Below are 18,293 nucleotides of genomic sequence, written 5' to 3' on the forward strand. Positions count from 1 at the left end.
TGGCAGCAAAGTAGATTTCAGTTTTTTGTTCTGCTCCTATCTGATCACATTTTTAAGCAAACATGACAAAGAAAGGTCTTCTTCAGTTACAAAAAAAGGTGAAACTGTGAGAGAAAAGATTTAATTAAAAGCAAGAACAGCTTTCTGAGAGTTGAACTTCTTAGAATAAGCTGCAAGTTGAAAATGCTAGGCTCCAAAAAGAACTTGAAAACACAACTTAGACCCTAAGAAAATCATAAGGGGAGCATTTAAAGACTTTATTTTTAGCCCCTTTTCAAGCTCAAATTGCACTAACAAAGAAAGAAATGACATCTAAAAATAATATATGTAAATCCAACCAATGGAACTGTCAGCATTTTAATTTGTCTCTCCCGAGACAACACAAAATGGAATAGAATGTGAGTATAAACCTCTCTTCAAATTCTGCAGGTAAGCTCCCTAGAAAGTTAAATTAGCCTAGATTCTAAGTAATGAACTAAAATAGGCAGTTACCAACACTATACACTTTTCTCTTTAAAGGGAATTGCAAAAAAAGAAATAACTGAAATGAAATTTCAACCTATTGTTGTTATCTCAAAAATGAGCACAGCACATGAAAGGTTCTTTTCTAAACAAGGTTTTATGTTCTAAAATACTTACAACTAGATAAAACAACAACTAAAATTAGCATATGCTTTCTTACAGATTGAAATCAGAGACCAGCAAGTCGACATACACACCAAAAGGATAAATTAACCACTTCTAACACGCATCCACAATGTAAAATTTCAGAAACTGAATAACTTAGATGCGAACAAAGTTATTGCTAAAATGAAACACAGTATTAATACAAAGCCTAACATTGTTCTTCACTTTTAATTCAATAACACAATCCAACAACACTAGACACAAATGAAATTCAATTTTTTTACTTGACTTGCAATTTTTACAGCATAAGCATAACTTCAACCATTATTAACCATCTCGTGTGCAAAACACTTATTTATAGGTTCTAATGACCCAACTCAGATTTACGATTTGCAACCAAACGGTGAAATTGGGTATGCCGAAAAATTGCACCAATGAACTTATAAACACTTAAAAACCCTTATAAAACATAAGAAGAAGATTCTACAGAAATTTTGGCATTACAACAGCATGCAAATATATGTTTGTGACAGTCTACAAATCTGCCATGAGGCATTACAAAATAGACCCCAGAAATGGAGCTCAAAGCTTCACAAATCTACTACAAAATCCAAAATACTCTCCAAACTCCTCACACTTCCCACAATAGAAAGATGCATGAAATAAATGTCTAACACAGCCAAGAACATCAATATATGCTGTTATTACCAGCAATACAAATCTGGAAATAAACTAAGAAACTACAACACACTATTTACTACAACCCCTGTCAAAACAACACACATAAAGTCTCTTTGAAGCACAACAGCAACCCTTGGATGTGATTGCCACTGGAGACTTGTAAACACACTGCCTGCAAGCCTCTATCCCCCTGGTTTATCAGCCTGGAAGATCACTCCTTCGATGGTTTCTCAGCCTTTGAAAAAGAACCAAAAAACTCTGAATCCAAAACAAGTCAAAATCACTATAAAAGGCACAATATTCAAAAAGCACTTTTGGGCACCAAAATCCCCATGCCAAAGAGGAGGGAATCTTGCATTTCAAAAGTTGTAACCGCCATTCCAAAAATGAGTCTCCACTTCCACCACTTGAATAGAAATTGCCATTTTATCCAACTTCTTCATTTGAGCTCAAGAAGACTAATAACTGCTAATTTGAGATTCTCCATTTAGAACATTATTTCCCAAATTGTTCGCAGGACTTGACTTACTAATTCTAGACAAACTCATCTACTATAAATAGTAAGTTTTATTTTTGGAAAGGGGACATGACAAGTCCTCCCTCCCAAAGATTGCTTGTCCTCAAGCAATGGAGATTTGCATGGTCAAGAATCTCTGGGCTTTCCCAAGTTGCATCTTCAATGGGCAAACCTTTCCATTTGACCAAAAGCTCTATTATGACTTTGTTTCTTAGCTTCTCTTCCTTTATCTCTAGCACCTCTTCTGGAAACAAAATCAATTTCCTTTCGTCATCTAAAGGGTGGTAGATCTGATGAAACTACTACTTGTTGCCACAACCTTCTTAAGACAAGAAACATGGAAAACATTATGTATTTTGCTGTTTGGTGGAAGCTCCAATTCATAAGCTACCTCACCTATCCTCCTGATGATCTTATAAGGTCCATAAAATTTGGGCTTCAACTTTTTTGCCCCACTCTTCTTCAAGGTACTTTGCTTATATGGCTGCAACCTAACAAATACCAAGTCTCCCACTTCGAAAACCCTTTTTGTCCTCTTCCTATCTGCATACATTTTCTGTTGATTCTAAACACGGTGTAAGTTATCCTTAAGGGCCCTCAAGATATCTTGACATTGTTGGACAAAATCACTGGCTGCAGGAACTCTACTATCTGGAAACAACAAGTCAACAAAAGAGATTGCATCATAGCCATAGAGAGCTCGAAATGGAGACATACCGATAGATACATGATGCGAAGTATTGTAGCAATACTCCCCTAGGTGCAACCATTTGACCCAAGCACCTTGCTGATTTGAAGCATAGTTCCTCAGGTATCCATCTATCCACTTGTTGACTATCTTTGTTTGCCCATCTATTTGACGGTGGTAACTGGTGCTAGGAGTGAGTTTTGTACCTGTCAAGTGGAAAAGCTCCTTCCAAAAAGAGCTAAGAAACCTACTATCTCTATCACTAACAATGCTCCGTGGCAAACCATGCAATCTAAAGATCTCCTTGAAAAACAATTCTGCTACTGTCATGTCCCCTCCTTGATCGTTATATATATATGGAGAGAGAGACCCTAAATGTAGAAATTATTATTATTTATTAATATAATAATTACCAATGAATGATTATTTAAAATTATTAAATATTATTGAAATATTTAAACTAATATTATATTACAAAAATTATAAACCAATATTACAATCTATCATACCTCTCTATCAATTGATTGGGTGATGTTTTGATAGTTGATTATTTATTTATTATAATTGATATAGTAGTTGATTAATTATTTATTTAATTTAATATGTAAAACTAATAATAGTTACTGATTGGTTAAGTCAATCAGTAATAAACAGAACCATTTATTATTATCAAACGTTCCTAATGAATGGTTAGATAATAAGTCAGCGTTCTAGGTCAATATTCCATATAAGGATCAACAATTACTAATTGTTAGAAAGATCAGTTTAACACATACATATCAATAATGATGTAGCGGTAAGTAAAAAACAAAAGAGATTAATTAAATGAAACAATTTTATTATAAGATATCATCAGTTAATTCTAAGTACGCAGCGTTACATATATGGAGGCATATGCCTGCTAAGGTAGCGTATGGATCTTTCCTTGAAAACTTTCAGTCACATATTACTTTGTTAGTATCGACTAAAGCCAGACGGAGAATAAAAGAAAATCATAGAGTTGGTGTGTTGATGACCATAGGGAAAGCTTGTATTATATCTTAATACATAAAGATTATAAAGACTCCTAAGACAGAGACTATGTAAAGAAATTAATACACAATGATTAAACCATTACAAAAGGCAGTGATTAAGCATTACAACGGGGGGACAGCAATCATGATTTAAGAAGAGTTGTGTCTTTTGGGAAGGGGTTGCCTTCATTGTAAGGAGATATCTCTCTTCAAGCAAAAGCATAAATATATAAATGCATTAAGGAACAGAAGGAAGGGGGGAGAGGAATTTTATGGAAGGACGCTAGTAGAGCATTTGACCAAGTATCAATGACCACATAAAACGGGAAAATAAGGAATCGGGAGGTAAGGAATGCTGAAGGATATACAAGGGGTGATCACTAAGAAAGATCACTGAAGAATCATATCTGGGTATAAACATTCAGGCCAGGTACTTGTAAGACATCTAACACAGGTATGATGTAATTGTGGGAAATAAAGTATACAATCCTGAATTGTCTATATTAATTTAGTCATATGGTGATAGTAATAATTATGAGTTATTCATTATTTATATATGTATATGAGGGGATTAGGAGAGAAGATAGGAGATATTAATAATCTGGCAATATCGATCAGATCAAATCAGAACTGTTATAGAGTTACAGGCAGTAACATCTTTGTTCTTGGTGGTATGCATGGACGTGCTTAATATATAATATTTGTTATGGAGGATTTAATGGTAATATTTAAGGATAATACTAATATAGTCTAATATAGTCTATAATTCGTAAGGCACTCATACTTAACCCACCTACAGTGGCAGACCACTGCCACTACAGTTACTAAGTGGAATAATGATTAGTGACTTAGTAAATGGGTAATGATAGTAATTTATATTATAGGGAATATAATCTGATTTTTATATGTGTATATACAAAGGTTGATTAGTCAACTAATATCTTATAAAGAACTATTCTGTAGTAAAACATATAGTGTAATACTACCTGAACTTAAATATATATATGTATGTATGCGGTATATATATATATATATATATATATATATATATATATGCAATACATATATGTATGCAGGATATGTGTATGTATGTAGGATCAATAATAGTAATTAAAAGGATGTAGAGGCAGAGCATGGTATAAGGAGGACTACTGCGTAGACAGAGAAAGAGGTTTGAAACTACTGCTGCGGGCTACGGACAGGTAAGGATGTCACAGAATATATAAATGTTAATGAATATAAGTAATGAATATTTATATATATATTAATGAATATTAATAATAAATATTTTTTTATACGTATATTGACGAACATCAATAATGAATATGGTAATACATATGTTGACGAATATAAGTAATGAACATTTTATTCATATGTTAATGAATGGGTCTTAGATGTTAATAAATACATCTCAATGAATAGTTAGGAATATACCTTAATAAACAAATATGAATTTCGAGATAATAGATATTTTGTTGAATATATGTTAGGGGAATACGTGTTAAGATTAGGCATATGACTTATGGAATGGAAAATAGTAATAAATTATAAAAATGTAATATAAATGTGATTACATGATGGAGGCTGTAGGGAGGAAACTCCCTTAGTCTAATGGAGGGATTATGATAATCCCTAGGGCAGTATATATACTGAAAACTGATATGCATATGTATGGCTTGGTTGTATAAACCCAACCAAGAAGAGACGGATCTGGCCGGTCCCCTCTAAGGACTTGGATGATGGAGGCATCACCCAAGGCAAGGAATAGACAAGGGTCTTCCTTGGATGGCTTGGGTGTAAGAGGTTACACCCAAGACAGGATTCGAACTCATCTTCGATTTCCTGGAGGGCTTGGAACCAAGAGGGCGAGCTTCACGGCTGCCTAAGGACATACTTTCGTATGGCATTCGTATCCTTTTTATTAGATGAAAATTATGATTATGTTAATTAAGTATTAAAGATAGATTGCAAATTAAAAATGGTTTATATATATTCATATGTTGTATTCTAACAATTTGTTTTGCAGGACAGTAATCTCTAACTAGTAGGGACAATACAGTGGTATCAGAGCTATGATCTTGCCACCCCAAATCAATCTTACTCAGTTAAGAGGGACATTACAGCTACTTGGGATACCTTAAATTCAGATGTGATAGGAATGAAATGGGCATATTTTGTTAATCTGTCAACCACCAGAAACAAGCAATCTTTACCTTGAGCTTTGGGTAAACCTGTAATGAAATCCATCGAGATTCTCTCCCACTTATGCTCGGGAATGGGAAGTGGTTGTAGCAATCCTGACGGAAAAATCTGCTCACTCTTATTCTGCTAGCAAACCGTACATTCCCTAATGTGCTGGAGTACATCATTTTCATGCCCTTCCAAGAGAATCTCTCTCGGACCTGCCTATATGTTTTGTAATACCCCTAATGACCAGCCAAGGGAGTATCATAGAAAGCCCTCGGTATCTTTTATTTAACTTTCGATCTTGGAACCAAGAGCATCCTTCCTTTGTAATAAACCAGCCCATCATTAATGGTGTATCTGTTGTCATCCACCTTCCCATCCAAAATTTCAGAAGTAAAGGAATCTTTGACATATTCTGAAATTTTAGAAATTTTCCATTCAGCAGCAATAGTGGAAAGTGTGCATAATGTGCATTTTTTGGAAAGTGCATCAGCAACTATGTTGTTTTTCCCTTTAACATACTCAATTTCAAAATCATATGCTTGCAACTTACTTACCCACTTTTGTTGACGATCATTCAAATCCCTTTGACTCAAAAAGAATTTTAAACTATTATGATTGGTCTTAACCATAAACTTACCACATACCAAATATTGCCTTAATTTACCAAGTGCATGCATTATGACTAGCATCTCTTTGTCATAGATAGTGTATCCCTTCTCCAATTTGTTTAGCTTTCTACTTTCAAAAGCTATTGGGTGTCCCTTTTGGGATAGAACAACCCCAATCCCTTCTCTAGAAGCATCACATTCCACAACAAACGGAAGGGAGAAGTCGGGAATTGCAAGCATCGAACATGAGCACATTACCTCCTTGAGTTTATCAAACGTCTTTTGGGCTTCTTTTGTCCATGCAAAGGCTCCTTAGTCAAATCCGTCAAGGGGGCAGCAAGTTGAGAGAAACCCTTAACAAACCTCCTATAATAGCTACACAAACCGAAGAACCCTCTTAACCGAGTAAGATTGATTGGGGTGGCCAATCTAGTATTGCTTGAATCTTTTCTTGGTCAACCTGCACTCCTAGTGAATTTATGACATGTCCCAAACATAAAATTTCAGTCATCCCAAACTCACATTTTGATAGCTTAGCATAGAAGGATTGTTGCTCTAAAATGCCCAAAACTGTATCTATATGCTCAAGGTGTTCTTTCCAAGTTTTACTATAAATCAAGATATCCTCAAAGAACACTAAAACAAATTTCCTGAGCTGTCTACTGAATACCTTATTCATGCATGACTAGGAGGTTGTTGGTGCATTTGTGAGACCAAATGGCATAACAAGGAATTCAAAATGCCCATAGTGGTAGCGGAAATCTGTCTTCTCCACATCCTCTTTCCTCATGCGAATCTGGTGGTAGCCTGACCTTAGATCAATCTTTGAAAAAGATTTTGCCCCGTGCAATTCATCAATGAGTTCATCTATCCTCAAAATGGGGTATCTATTTTTGATTGTCCTCTTATTGAGTGCCCTTTAATCTATGCACATCCTCATTGTGCCATCCTTCTTTTTCACCAATACTACAGATGAAGCAAATGGGCTAGAACTTGGTCTTATGAGACCCATGTCAAGAAGTTCTTTGATAGCCTTCTCTATCTCCTCCTTGTAACTCTTAGGGTGACGGTATGGTGTTGTGATAACAGGTTTGGCACCCTGTTCTAATTCAATTAAATGATCGAATCCCCTATCGAGAGGTAAACCTGGAGGTTAATCATTGAAAACAACACTATGCTTATCAAGAATGGATTGAAATTTGAATCTCAAAATGGTGTTTACCTTTCTTTCTTGAAGAGATAGAGGTGTGAACTAAAATTGTTGCTGCCCATGCTACTTGTCCCCTTTGAAAAATCCTCTCCATCCTTTTTGCTGAAACCTCTCTTGGTGCCCCATTTGATAGACCCTTAAGCAGAATCTCTTTGCCATTGGACTGAAACTTAAACTCCATGGTTTGATGGTTGGTGTAATAACCTCCAATAGAATGCAGCCATTGCACACCTAATACAACGTCAATGTCTGCAATGCCTACAACATAAAAATCATCACATAGCTCATAGTTACCTAATGTTATTTTGAGTTGTCGGACAATTCAGTTGCATGGCATAGTGAAACCATCTGCAACGGTGACATTGAAACCTAGGAACTCTTTTGTCTTCAACCCTCTTTTAAGCACATAACCCTCATCTATAAAGTTATGGGTTGCACCACTATCAATGAGAATAGTTGTCCTTTGGCCTACTATAACTCCTCTGACTCTGAATGGATGGTATCCAGGGGCTCTAGATAAGGCTGCTATAGTGACTCCTTTGCTGATTTCTTTGTCTTCCTCTTCCCCTACTTTCTCACAGGTATCCTAAAAGTCCTCATTCTCATCTGAATCTGATTCTGGAACAATTTCAATATAATGCACGCGTCCCTTGCCCAAACATCTATGGCCCTGAACCCACGGCTCTTTACAAGTGAAGCAAAGCCCCTTCCAACGAAGCTCAGTTCTTGTTACCTCATCCATCTTCTTAGGGATTGTGTTTGGGATATTTGCCTTTGGAGTACTCTTTGGTGAAGGAAAAGAAAGAACCTTATTTTGAAAGACTCCCTTTTGTTGCCAAGTAGTGGATGGTTTAGGTTGTTGCACCATTTTTTTCTTGGGCATGGATACCTCAAGTTGCAAGCTTCTTTTAATTGCTTCCTAGAGAGTAGACGATGAAAAAGCCTTAACCAAACCTTTAACAGGCTCTTCAAAACCTTCTAGGAAGAGGTACACAATCCTCTTTTCAGACATATCTCGTACCATCACTGCAATCTTCTGGAAATTTTCTACATACTCATTAATGGAACCCGTTTGTTTCAACCCAGCCAATTCTTTGAAATACTCCTCTTCATCCTTAATCTCAAACCTATCCAACAATCTTTGACTGAAATCATCAAAGGTAGTTACCTGACTGTGCCCTTGAGTAGAATGGTACCTGTAAACACCTGAAGATCAAGATGTTTGTTTGATTTGTTGGAATTTGTGCATCTTATCTTTTTACTGATTTATCTTTGGCTTCGATCATATTCCTATGTTGCTCGATGATGTCACTGAGTGATTTAGAGTAACCGGGAGGGTTCATGGTCCCTTTCTTTTTTTTGTGATTGTTGTTTGTCTGTGATGTGTCTGTCTTTTGCAAAAAGGGTTGCATTTCAGCTCTGGCCTTCAATGCCATGATGCTACGCATCCATTTTGCTACATTAAAATAAAGGTTCTCACCTACAAAGTGCATTACTGAAAGCAAGTTTTTCTTCATCTCTACCTGTCCTCTATCTAATTTCTGCTTACTAACATTTCTTCCATCAGTCTTGTTAGTCTGTTTGCTCCTATCATGTTCTGTCATTATTATCGATCAATTGGCCTCTTTTCTGCATGTTTCCGGCCAATTCCTCAAGGGGGCATGCATATGTCATTATTATCGTCTGGGGCATTTTCATTACTGTTCTTTGAAACAACGCTTAAAATCGCATTGTCTCAAAGAGGGGCAAAATGTAGACACCTAAAAATGGTCAACGCTTGCGGGATCATACTTTAACATTTGCGCATTGCCTCATTTTAGGTTTTTGCGTCGCATTAACATTTCTCCTATGTCATGCACTTGGTTTTTATCATTTGCGAGCATCGAGTCTTTCTTCTACATTCTTCATTCGTCTCGCTCTCAAATTTGGTCTTGTTGATGACAATTTTCAGTCATGATTTTGGTCAATCTTGTCAATCTCTTATCAACTTGTCAATCTCGTCGTTTTACGATCGATTCGTCATTGATCCTTGTCCTCTTCAATCATGTCAATTGGCGCATATCAATTTGGTCTCTTTATCAATATTGGTCAATTTGTCAACCAATTTCAATCATTTATTAATCAAATCATTTATCAATCCAAAATCATGATCGAATCGATATCAATTATCCTTTGTCAAGACCTAATTGTCATTCTCGCATTGCTAATTCGTCTTCTAGGGTTTCGTGATTTAATCATTTAACCTGGTTTGTTATTTCCTCCTTTAGGATTAATAAATTATTTATTTATCCTAAGTCTTCTCATTACAATTAAATGTTCATTTAATTGGCTAATTATTCCTCTTTTTGTGAATTAATTAATAAATGACAAATTATTAATTAATTTACCTAATTTCTAATTTTCATCAATTTCTTAATTCCTAAATTCTTAATTCTCTAATTTCCTAATTTTCTAATTCCTAATTTCAATTTCCTCCTATTTCTCTCCTAAATTCATGGAAATGACATGTCAATTTGTCATAAATTTGTCATAATTGACAATCAATCAATTTTGACATAGAAGTTGTCATAATTTGTCATAAATTATCAATCAACAAATTTTGCATAGAAAGTGCATAATTTGTCATAATTTGTCATAATTGACATAATTGATTTGCAATTTCCATTTGAATTGAATCATGCTAATCTTGTCATCTCTCCAATTCTTCTATAAATTGGATGATCTTCATCAATCAAAGCGAATTGGTAATCAGACTATCGAATTTCTAGTCAATCATATTTCGAGTACTCTTGATCAAAAATCTTGTCTACTTGCTTTCAATTATGTGTGTGCACTTGTAGGTGAGATCCACAACCAAACCATTTGAAGAGGAAAGAAGAACAATGGAGCCGCATGAAGGAGCATTCAAATCACACCTTTGGTTTGCTTAAATTCTAGTTTTGAATGCTTTTGTTTCATGTCTCTATTGAGTGTTGTTTAGGATAGATCATTGCAATGAGCTTTCGTGATTGAGCTAATGATTAGTATGTTTATCTTGCTTGTGATGATTTCCGATTTCCTATGCTACATTAATTCCGATTTCCTATGCTACAGTACCACCAATCATAAGCAATTCCTTCCAAGTGTAAGGTTGCATATTGTATAGCGTCCAGCTCCTTCATGGGACAAAGTGTGAAATAAGTCTGCAACTTTTGTAACCAAGCCCTAGCTGAAATCTTGTCTGAACCATCAAAAGTTGGAGATGAAAGTTTATTTATTTTGCTCTTAAGTTCTCCTCCATGCTGATCTTGTTGAAGTCTATATCCCCTCAGATTCATCATTCCTTGCATTTGAGTAACATGGTCATTGTAGGGCACTACATTCTTAAATCCTTCATCTTGATTGTCATAAGATACTCTCATTGTAGCCAACTCTCTTGCTAATTCTTCCATTGGATTGGGTGGTGGGTTGGTTGTAGCTGAGTTACCTTCAAGTATGAATATAGGCTTTGCATTTTTCAGAGGAGAGGTACTTTGCTGAACTTCTGAAGAGCTCCCTCTTTCCTTAGTAGATACTGGATTTTGAAGTTTTTCTACCAATAACCTCATCACTTCTCTTGTTTCAGCAAGACTATTAGCGGTTTGCTTTTGGCTCTTTTGTAACTCTTCAAGGAATTTCTTGTGCATCTCCTTAGCATCAGCCATCTCCTTCTTCTTTTGGTTATACCCGTCACTTTCTCCTGAGAGAGGGTTTTCAGTTAGCCTTTTATTTTTCTCCCTCTGTAAATATCTCTTTCCCCTTTCACTCAACTACATAAATATTGTTAAAGCCTCAAGCAAGCAAGATCATGGCTTTGATAACACTGTAATAACCCTTGCTGTAATTTTATATCAGATTTACAAAATTCTAATAACCCAGCTCAAATTTACGATTTGCAACCAAACGGTGAAATTGGGTATGCCGAAAATTGCACCAATGAACTTATAAACACTAAAAACCCTTATGAACATTAGAAAAAGATCCTACAGAGCATGCAAATATATGTTTGTGACAATCTACAAATCTGTCATGAGGCATTACAAAATAGACCCCAGAAATGGAGCTCAAAGCTTCACAAATCCACTACAAAATCCAAAATACTCTCCAAACTCCTCACACTTCCCACAATAGAAAGATGCATGAAATAAATGTCTAACACAGCCAAGAACATCAATAAATGCTGTTATTACCAGCAATACAAATTTGGAAATGAACTAAGAAACTACAACACACTATTTACTACAACCCCTATCAAAACAACACACATAAAGTCTCTTTGAAGCACAACAGCAACCCCTGGATGTGATTGCCACTGGAGACTTGTAAACACACTGCCTGCAAGCCTCTATCACCCTGGTTTATCAGCCTGGAAGATCACTCCTTCGATGGTTTCTTAGCCTCTGAAGAAGAACAAAAAAACTCTATTAAAATCATAAGATAGAATGAATCCAAAACAAATCGAAATCACTATAAAAGGCACAATATTCAAAAAGCACTTTTGGGCGCCAAAATCCCCATGCCAAAGAGGAGGGAATCTTGCATTTCAAAAGTTGTAACCGCCTTTCCAAAAATGCATCTCCACTTCCACCACTTGAATAGAAATTGACATTTTATCCAACTTCTTCATTTGAGCTCAAGAAGACTAATAACTTCTCCATTCAGAACATTTTTTCCCAAATTGTTCACATGACTTGACTTACTAATTCTGGACAAACTGGCCTAATATAAATAGTAATTTTTATTTTTGAAAAGGGGACATGACAAAAGAATGCCTGATTTTAGGGATTTAGAATAATAATTATTTCTCCCAAAAATCAAAGTTTTAAAGCAAATTCTAAAAGACATAGAAAAACAGCAGAGAAAGATACTTAAAAGTAAAACTACTCTGAAACAAAATAATAAAATAAAGCAGCTTAAAATAGGCTCTCCACTCTAGGCCAAAAATAGAGCATGACCAAAACTACGCTTGGCCAGAAATAGCCATTGCTAAAAGAGCAATTCTACACATGAATGGATACTGTGATTCTGAAAGAGCCGATTGCTCTAAAACTGACCATGAGACCTCACCAATCCAATCCTGGTGACATGGATACTTGAATCTGATCTCCTCCATGAAAGCAAAGAAAATTTGAAGTTTTAAATATTAGATCCTTCATTAATGATCAAAAACCTTTGTGAGACAAAAGTTAAACCCCATGAAAATTGTGGGAAACCTTAGCTGTTTGTTAAGAGCGGCAAACTGTAACTACCGTTACTTTGGGCTCTGTCAAAGTTGAAAACTGTGGTTAAATTTTTCAGCAAAGATATGACAACTGTCTAATTTGGAACCCTCAAATTTGAAAACTAAAATCAGAAATTCATTTACAAAATTGTTATCCACACTTAAAAAATCCAGCAGTTAGAACATCAAATCTGCATTAGAAAGACAGAAACCCTGGGTGCGATTTTATATTAACAGCCAACATGTATGATGAATCGATGCAGTTTTCTGCTGCTCACTGCTGCATAAACCCTGATTGTGCAATTTTGTGGTCCTCAACAGTTCAAACTAAGATTGGCATGCAACTTTTGAGGTACCTACCATCTCATACCTGCTGATCACGCAACTTTGCCATTGATTGTAGTCATGAATGGCCTAAACATTTGAAAATGCATTCCTCACCAAGATTCCTTTGATCACATGAATTTCACCTTGGTTGTCAACAACCATTGATTGTAATCATGAATGGCCTAACCATTTGAAAATGCATTCCTCACCAAGATTCCTTTGATCACATGAATTTCACCTTGGTTGTCAACATGAATGACTCTATTGTGCTATTTCCTCAACTCTGCCATCCACCTTTTCCCAATCACACAATTTAATGTCTTTGGCTATTTAAAATTGTCATAAGCACAGGATTTCAAAGTGTTTGTTGGCAAGAGATTTCTGATCACAGGACCTTGGCATCTTTGCCACTTAACTTATGCCCGTTACACAATTTACTGTTGTTTGTCAGTATTTAACTCCCAATCACTCAATTTCATTGCTTAAGGTTTCAAATGATTTTTCTGGGGTGAATCTATTTTGAAACAGGTCCATCATCATTAAAAATAGCTGAGACATTCCTCCATTCCTTCCTGCATCTAAATACAGCATTACAACAGACAAAATGCCACAACAAGCAATTTTGCTTTCAAACAGGGTAGACAACATAGGAAACAAGAATGCAATGATATTTTCAGCTTCTACACCTAATACATTGAGCGGATTCTTAACAAAAAAGAGGAATAACAAGGTCCAAAAGGTGAGTTTTCTGCATATTTACACTAATACATTGTGTACCAGTCCAAAGCATTGACTCGCACATTTTCCTTATGATGATATAAAAAACATCTTGTGCACCAGTATTAATAAAAAACACTCAGTACAAAAATTGATACCTTTAGAAATTAAAAATACTGCCAATGAGTTCTTTTACAGTGAGAAACCATAGCCACCAGTTAAAAAAATAGTTTGCAAAAATCTTTCTTGTAAGCAACATACCAAACCGATAAGGATTTTTTCACTTAATCAGTATTTATTCAGCAAAATTTGGGTTAAGGTTAGGATCTACTAATTTTTTTTATTTGTCCAAGTTGCTGTTAAAAAATCGAAAAAAATGGTGCGAAAATGTGCAAGACTGATTGAAATGCAAATTTTATTTTAAAAATCATGATTTCTTGAAATTCATGAAAACTTGTGATTCTTGAAAAGCTCAAAATTTAACCAGGAAATAATCGCAGTTTGTTGACCAGAATTTTGGGTTGACTGCTTAATTTTAAAAAGCAAAGATTTTTAGGCAAAAAAATAAGCAGAAAAGCCAAGTGGAGATTAATCAGAATACATTGCAATATTTTAAAATTTTCTGCAACAATGGGAAAACAATTTTCAATTTCTTGAGAATCAAGATAAACCCTCAGGAACTCAGCCCATGGCCATGTAATGGTATTTAAGTTGCTTAAAGAAACACAAAGCTTGCAGCATTGCAATCTAAAGGTTTTTTGCCTCTAAAAACTAGCGGCCCGCAACATTTTTATGATTAAAGCATAAATTGAAACCCCACTTCTGATTTTGGCAGACTAGATCCCAACTTTCTGCATCTATATTTACTAATTGATAGCGAAGAGAAGATAGCAACTGAGTGGCATCCTAATTTAAGTACAGTCAAGATGAAAGGAAGTATACACAACCATGATTTCATGGCCATATAACCCAGGAATAAAATTCTTAATTCTGTCAAGGGATCATATATGTTTTGTAAAAAATAGCCAGAAGCAATATTTATTCCTACACTGGGAATCAAACATAAGAATTTTCAAATTCAAACATTACATACTGCTGCTAAAAAGATAGAAAATCATAAATTTGGCTTTGCCATCAACTACAACAACCTCCAAACAGAGACCAACAAAAATATCCAATCACCATTATACATATAGGGAAAATAACACAGTAAATATCCTTGCACAAGGAACTTTTTTGTGTGTGCCATTCCTTTCAAGGGTATCAACTTGCCTTTCCTTATGACAATGAAAATGCTTAAAAACATTTTTAAACTTCTATGCTTCAAAGATGTCAACATTATGGATATAGTTAATTGGGGATGCAGGAATGATATAAATCACATGTTGGACCCTAACCAATCCACTCATGGCAAAAGTAAAAGTGCAGCATAATGAGAGATGGAAGGTTGATATACAAAACTAGGAGCTCTAATAATTTTTTAGCATGTTGCCAAAATGATGCAACTATTACTGGAAGAAGTAGCAAACACTTTGAAATTTATTTTCAGTCCCAGGAACCAATCAAAATAGAATGAAGCAGAGTGTAGTGAGCAAAAGATTCATGTTTTATGCACAAAGGACCTTGAAAAGTTTCTCTGTATACTGTCAAGAATATGTGATGTCACTAAAAGCAGTGCCAATACCATTTTAAGAAAAGCTTTGTAGGTAACCAGACAATTCATCAATTCACAAACTAGCTATTACAAAAATTTATGCAAAATTTATCCTCATACGAACGCTATTTGCATTTTATAATGGGCTTAACAATTACTAGTAAAGCCTGAACGCCGAGGGGAAACATGCTATACACATGGGAATATCTCAGTGGCTGAGAATTATTAAGAATAAAATAAAAACAAATTTAATTCTGTTTAGTTAGGAAATCAATCCAGTTAATAAGCCAATTTGGTTCAATTAGAATGTCAATTATGATTAGTCATTATGAGAATTTAGATTGATTGGAATGCTGGTTCTATTTAAAAATTGAATTCTGCTTGGAGAGAGTTAGTTGTCTTAGAAAGAAAAATACCAGAGGAAAGGAACGGAAAAAAACATTTATTACACACTACAAAGGTGAAATTTGGGATAGTTGGTAAACTGACCTCCTTGTTGTAAAGTTTGTCAACATTATGTTTTTTCCATGTTAATGAGATAAGAATTTTACTCCATGTATTGTTGAATTTGAATTAATTTGCCGAGGATGCATCACAGGTATGTTGTGTAATCTACTTGAATGTTTACGCTTAAAACCCTTGCAGGTTGACGCCACACTAAGAGCAAAAATCAAACGTTTTCACGTTAACTTTTTACACTTAAAAATATAGTACTGCATCTTCCCAAAATCTTTCTCAAACATTTCAGCTACAAATAGCATCCAAATATTAAAAGAATTACTATCCAGTCCATATCTATTTAACAGTGGAACCACAATTCTTTTTGGATACAGCGTTTATTAGCAGTCAACCACTGTAGTAGATTGTCATTGGTTAAGCCCAACTACCTGTGCAAAAGCACATTATATGCACAAGAATATTTCAGCAAATACAAGACTTTTTAGTATACACCAATCAAATATGAGTTCAAGTAGTAGAAATATTTGGGCTTCCAAAGTGGAGCTCCATGAGACATGATAAAGTGCTAAAATTGGATAAAATACAGCATCCAACTCAATAGGTGCGGAATGCCACAATTGACAGGGTTAGTTAGAAGTTGTAGTTCAATTGGTTGTGCCATCTTAGGCGAAGGGAAATTTAGCGATGTAAACAATACATATGTTTAAAATATCGATAACTGGAAACTTAATAAGGCCCTGGCCTTAATGAACAGTACAAAACCAGTTCACTTACATTTTTTGTAGAAGAATATTCAAGCATGTTACTGGACGGGACTCTTAGCACAACATTGTTGGCGCTACGAGAACTGGGAGGAACAACGTCAAACAGAGGCTCCATTTGCAAACCTTTCAAATCCACACTGCAGATACGAAATACTTAGCATATTAAACCCTTGAAAAAAAACCTTCAAATCAAGAATCTAGGGAACACTACACTCAAAGCAAAGTAGAAAGATCGAATCCCCTTAATAGAAACACAAGCACAAACCTCGTGCCAAGCAAGTATGCCTTGACTGTAATATAAGTTCCTTGGTTCTTATACTGTGCTTCAATGCTGGATTCATCGTATGCATCCACAGAAGGCCACTTCTTGCTCCACTCTAACATCTCAGTAACAGGAGAACTGCTGCAAAACCTGATTGGCATTCTCCATGTAAATGCCGGGGAGGAGCGGTAGAATTCATTGTCAGCGAGTGGGTTTTTCTTGAATTGGGAAATTGAATTGAACTCTCTGATAGGGGCTGGCTTATGTGGTGATGTCAGGGTTTTAATACAGGATGATGAGATTTTACAACCCCGGCGAAGGAGCTTTCGTGTTGTTAACATTGTTTCAAGCGTTTTATTAAGAATTTTTAGCACTGTCGCACACATTTAGGGAGAATCCATTGCATAGTTCAGTATACGATCAACATATTTCTGCCAAGGATTATGGAAGCCTTAAACTACCTGCTTGAAGGATTGACTCTGAAAACAAAACTTTGTAGTGTTGTGAAGGTAGAGGAGCAGAGGAGCAGAGGAACGAGGGGGAAAAGCTTTCAAAATACTCTCTATCATATTTTTGCATGAATGATTCCAAATATACGTTCTAGAGAAACAATGATGTTATTTTCTTCCTTTTCAGGATGTTGTTAGTTCTATACGAGACTATGACATGCTTGCACCAATAACAATGTACCCCAAAAAAAAATATCAAAGGGTTTTGTTCAATGTTAAAAAGAATTTAATATTTCACAATTTTAACATGTTTTAAGAGGTTTGAATTTTGAGAGATCGTATAATCGGAAACATACTATTATTTTTATCAATTTTGTTCAATCAAAACAAATAATTAAAAATTGTGTTAATGATTTTTTAGGGCAGTCTAGCAACTTGGAACTTCACACGAAGTTCACCTTACAACATCTCTTAAGACAAGGCAAGCCCCCCACTATAAACCCCTCATGTTGCAAACCAAGCCTAAAAAAAAACTTGTTAACTACAATAAATTTAATATATAGGATTTGAGTAATTCACATTTTCAATATTTTATTGGTTTAGCATAATTTTATAAGATAATTAAAACATAATAATTTGTAAAAATAAAGAAAAAAAAAAATTCTTTAGGAAATGTGTCGAGTGTGTATTATTTATTATTTACATATCTTGAATAGGGGAGCAAAAGAGATGGATCTTTAAAAAAGACACCAATATATTTGAGCTTGTTGTCTTATGTTTGATAACAAATACTACTCCTGGTAGATTTTTCCCCTGCATGCAATTTTGCCTTATAATTATTCTTTGCATATTCATTTTTTTTGTCATTCATATAATGTCAAATGTTAA

At 35.1% G+C, this 18,293-nt stretch overlaps 1 protein-coding gene across 2 annotated transcripts in view; it reads right to left on the reverse strand.

The window, feature by feature from the left end:
- The window catches only part of LOC131073625 (protein RETARDED ROOT GROWTH, mitochondrial), a 53,530-nt gene extending 35,953 nt beyond the window's left edge, over positions 1-17,577 (reverse strand). For both annotated transcript variants that reach the window (XM_058010112.2, XM_058010113.2), the window contains exons 1-2: positions 16,960-17,577; positions 16,705-16,831 (exon numbers count right to left, since the gene is read on the reverse strand). In XM_058010112.2, coding sequence (XP_057866095.1) covers positions 16,705-16,831; positions 16,960-17,342 — 510 coding nt within the window. In that variant the 5' untranslated portion in view covers positions 17,343-17,577. The remainder of the gene's footprint in view (positions 1-16,704; positions 16,832-16,959) is intronic.
- Between the last annotated feature and the right edge of the window lie 716 nt (positions 17,578-18,293).

Source organism: Cryptomeria japonica, chromosome 11, assembly GCF_030272615.1.
Source record: "Cryptomeria japonica chromosome 11, Sugi_1.0, whole genome shotgun sequence".
Lineage (NCBI taxonomy): Eukaryota > Viridiplantae > Streptophyta > Pinopsida > Cupressales > Cupressaceae > Cryptomeria > Cryptomeria japonica.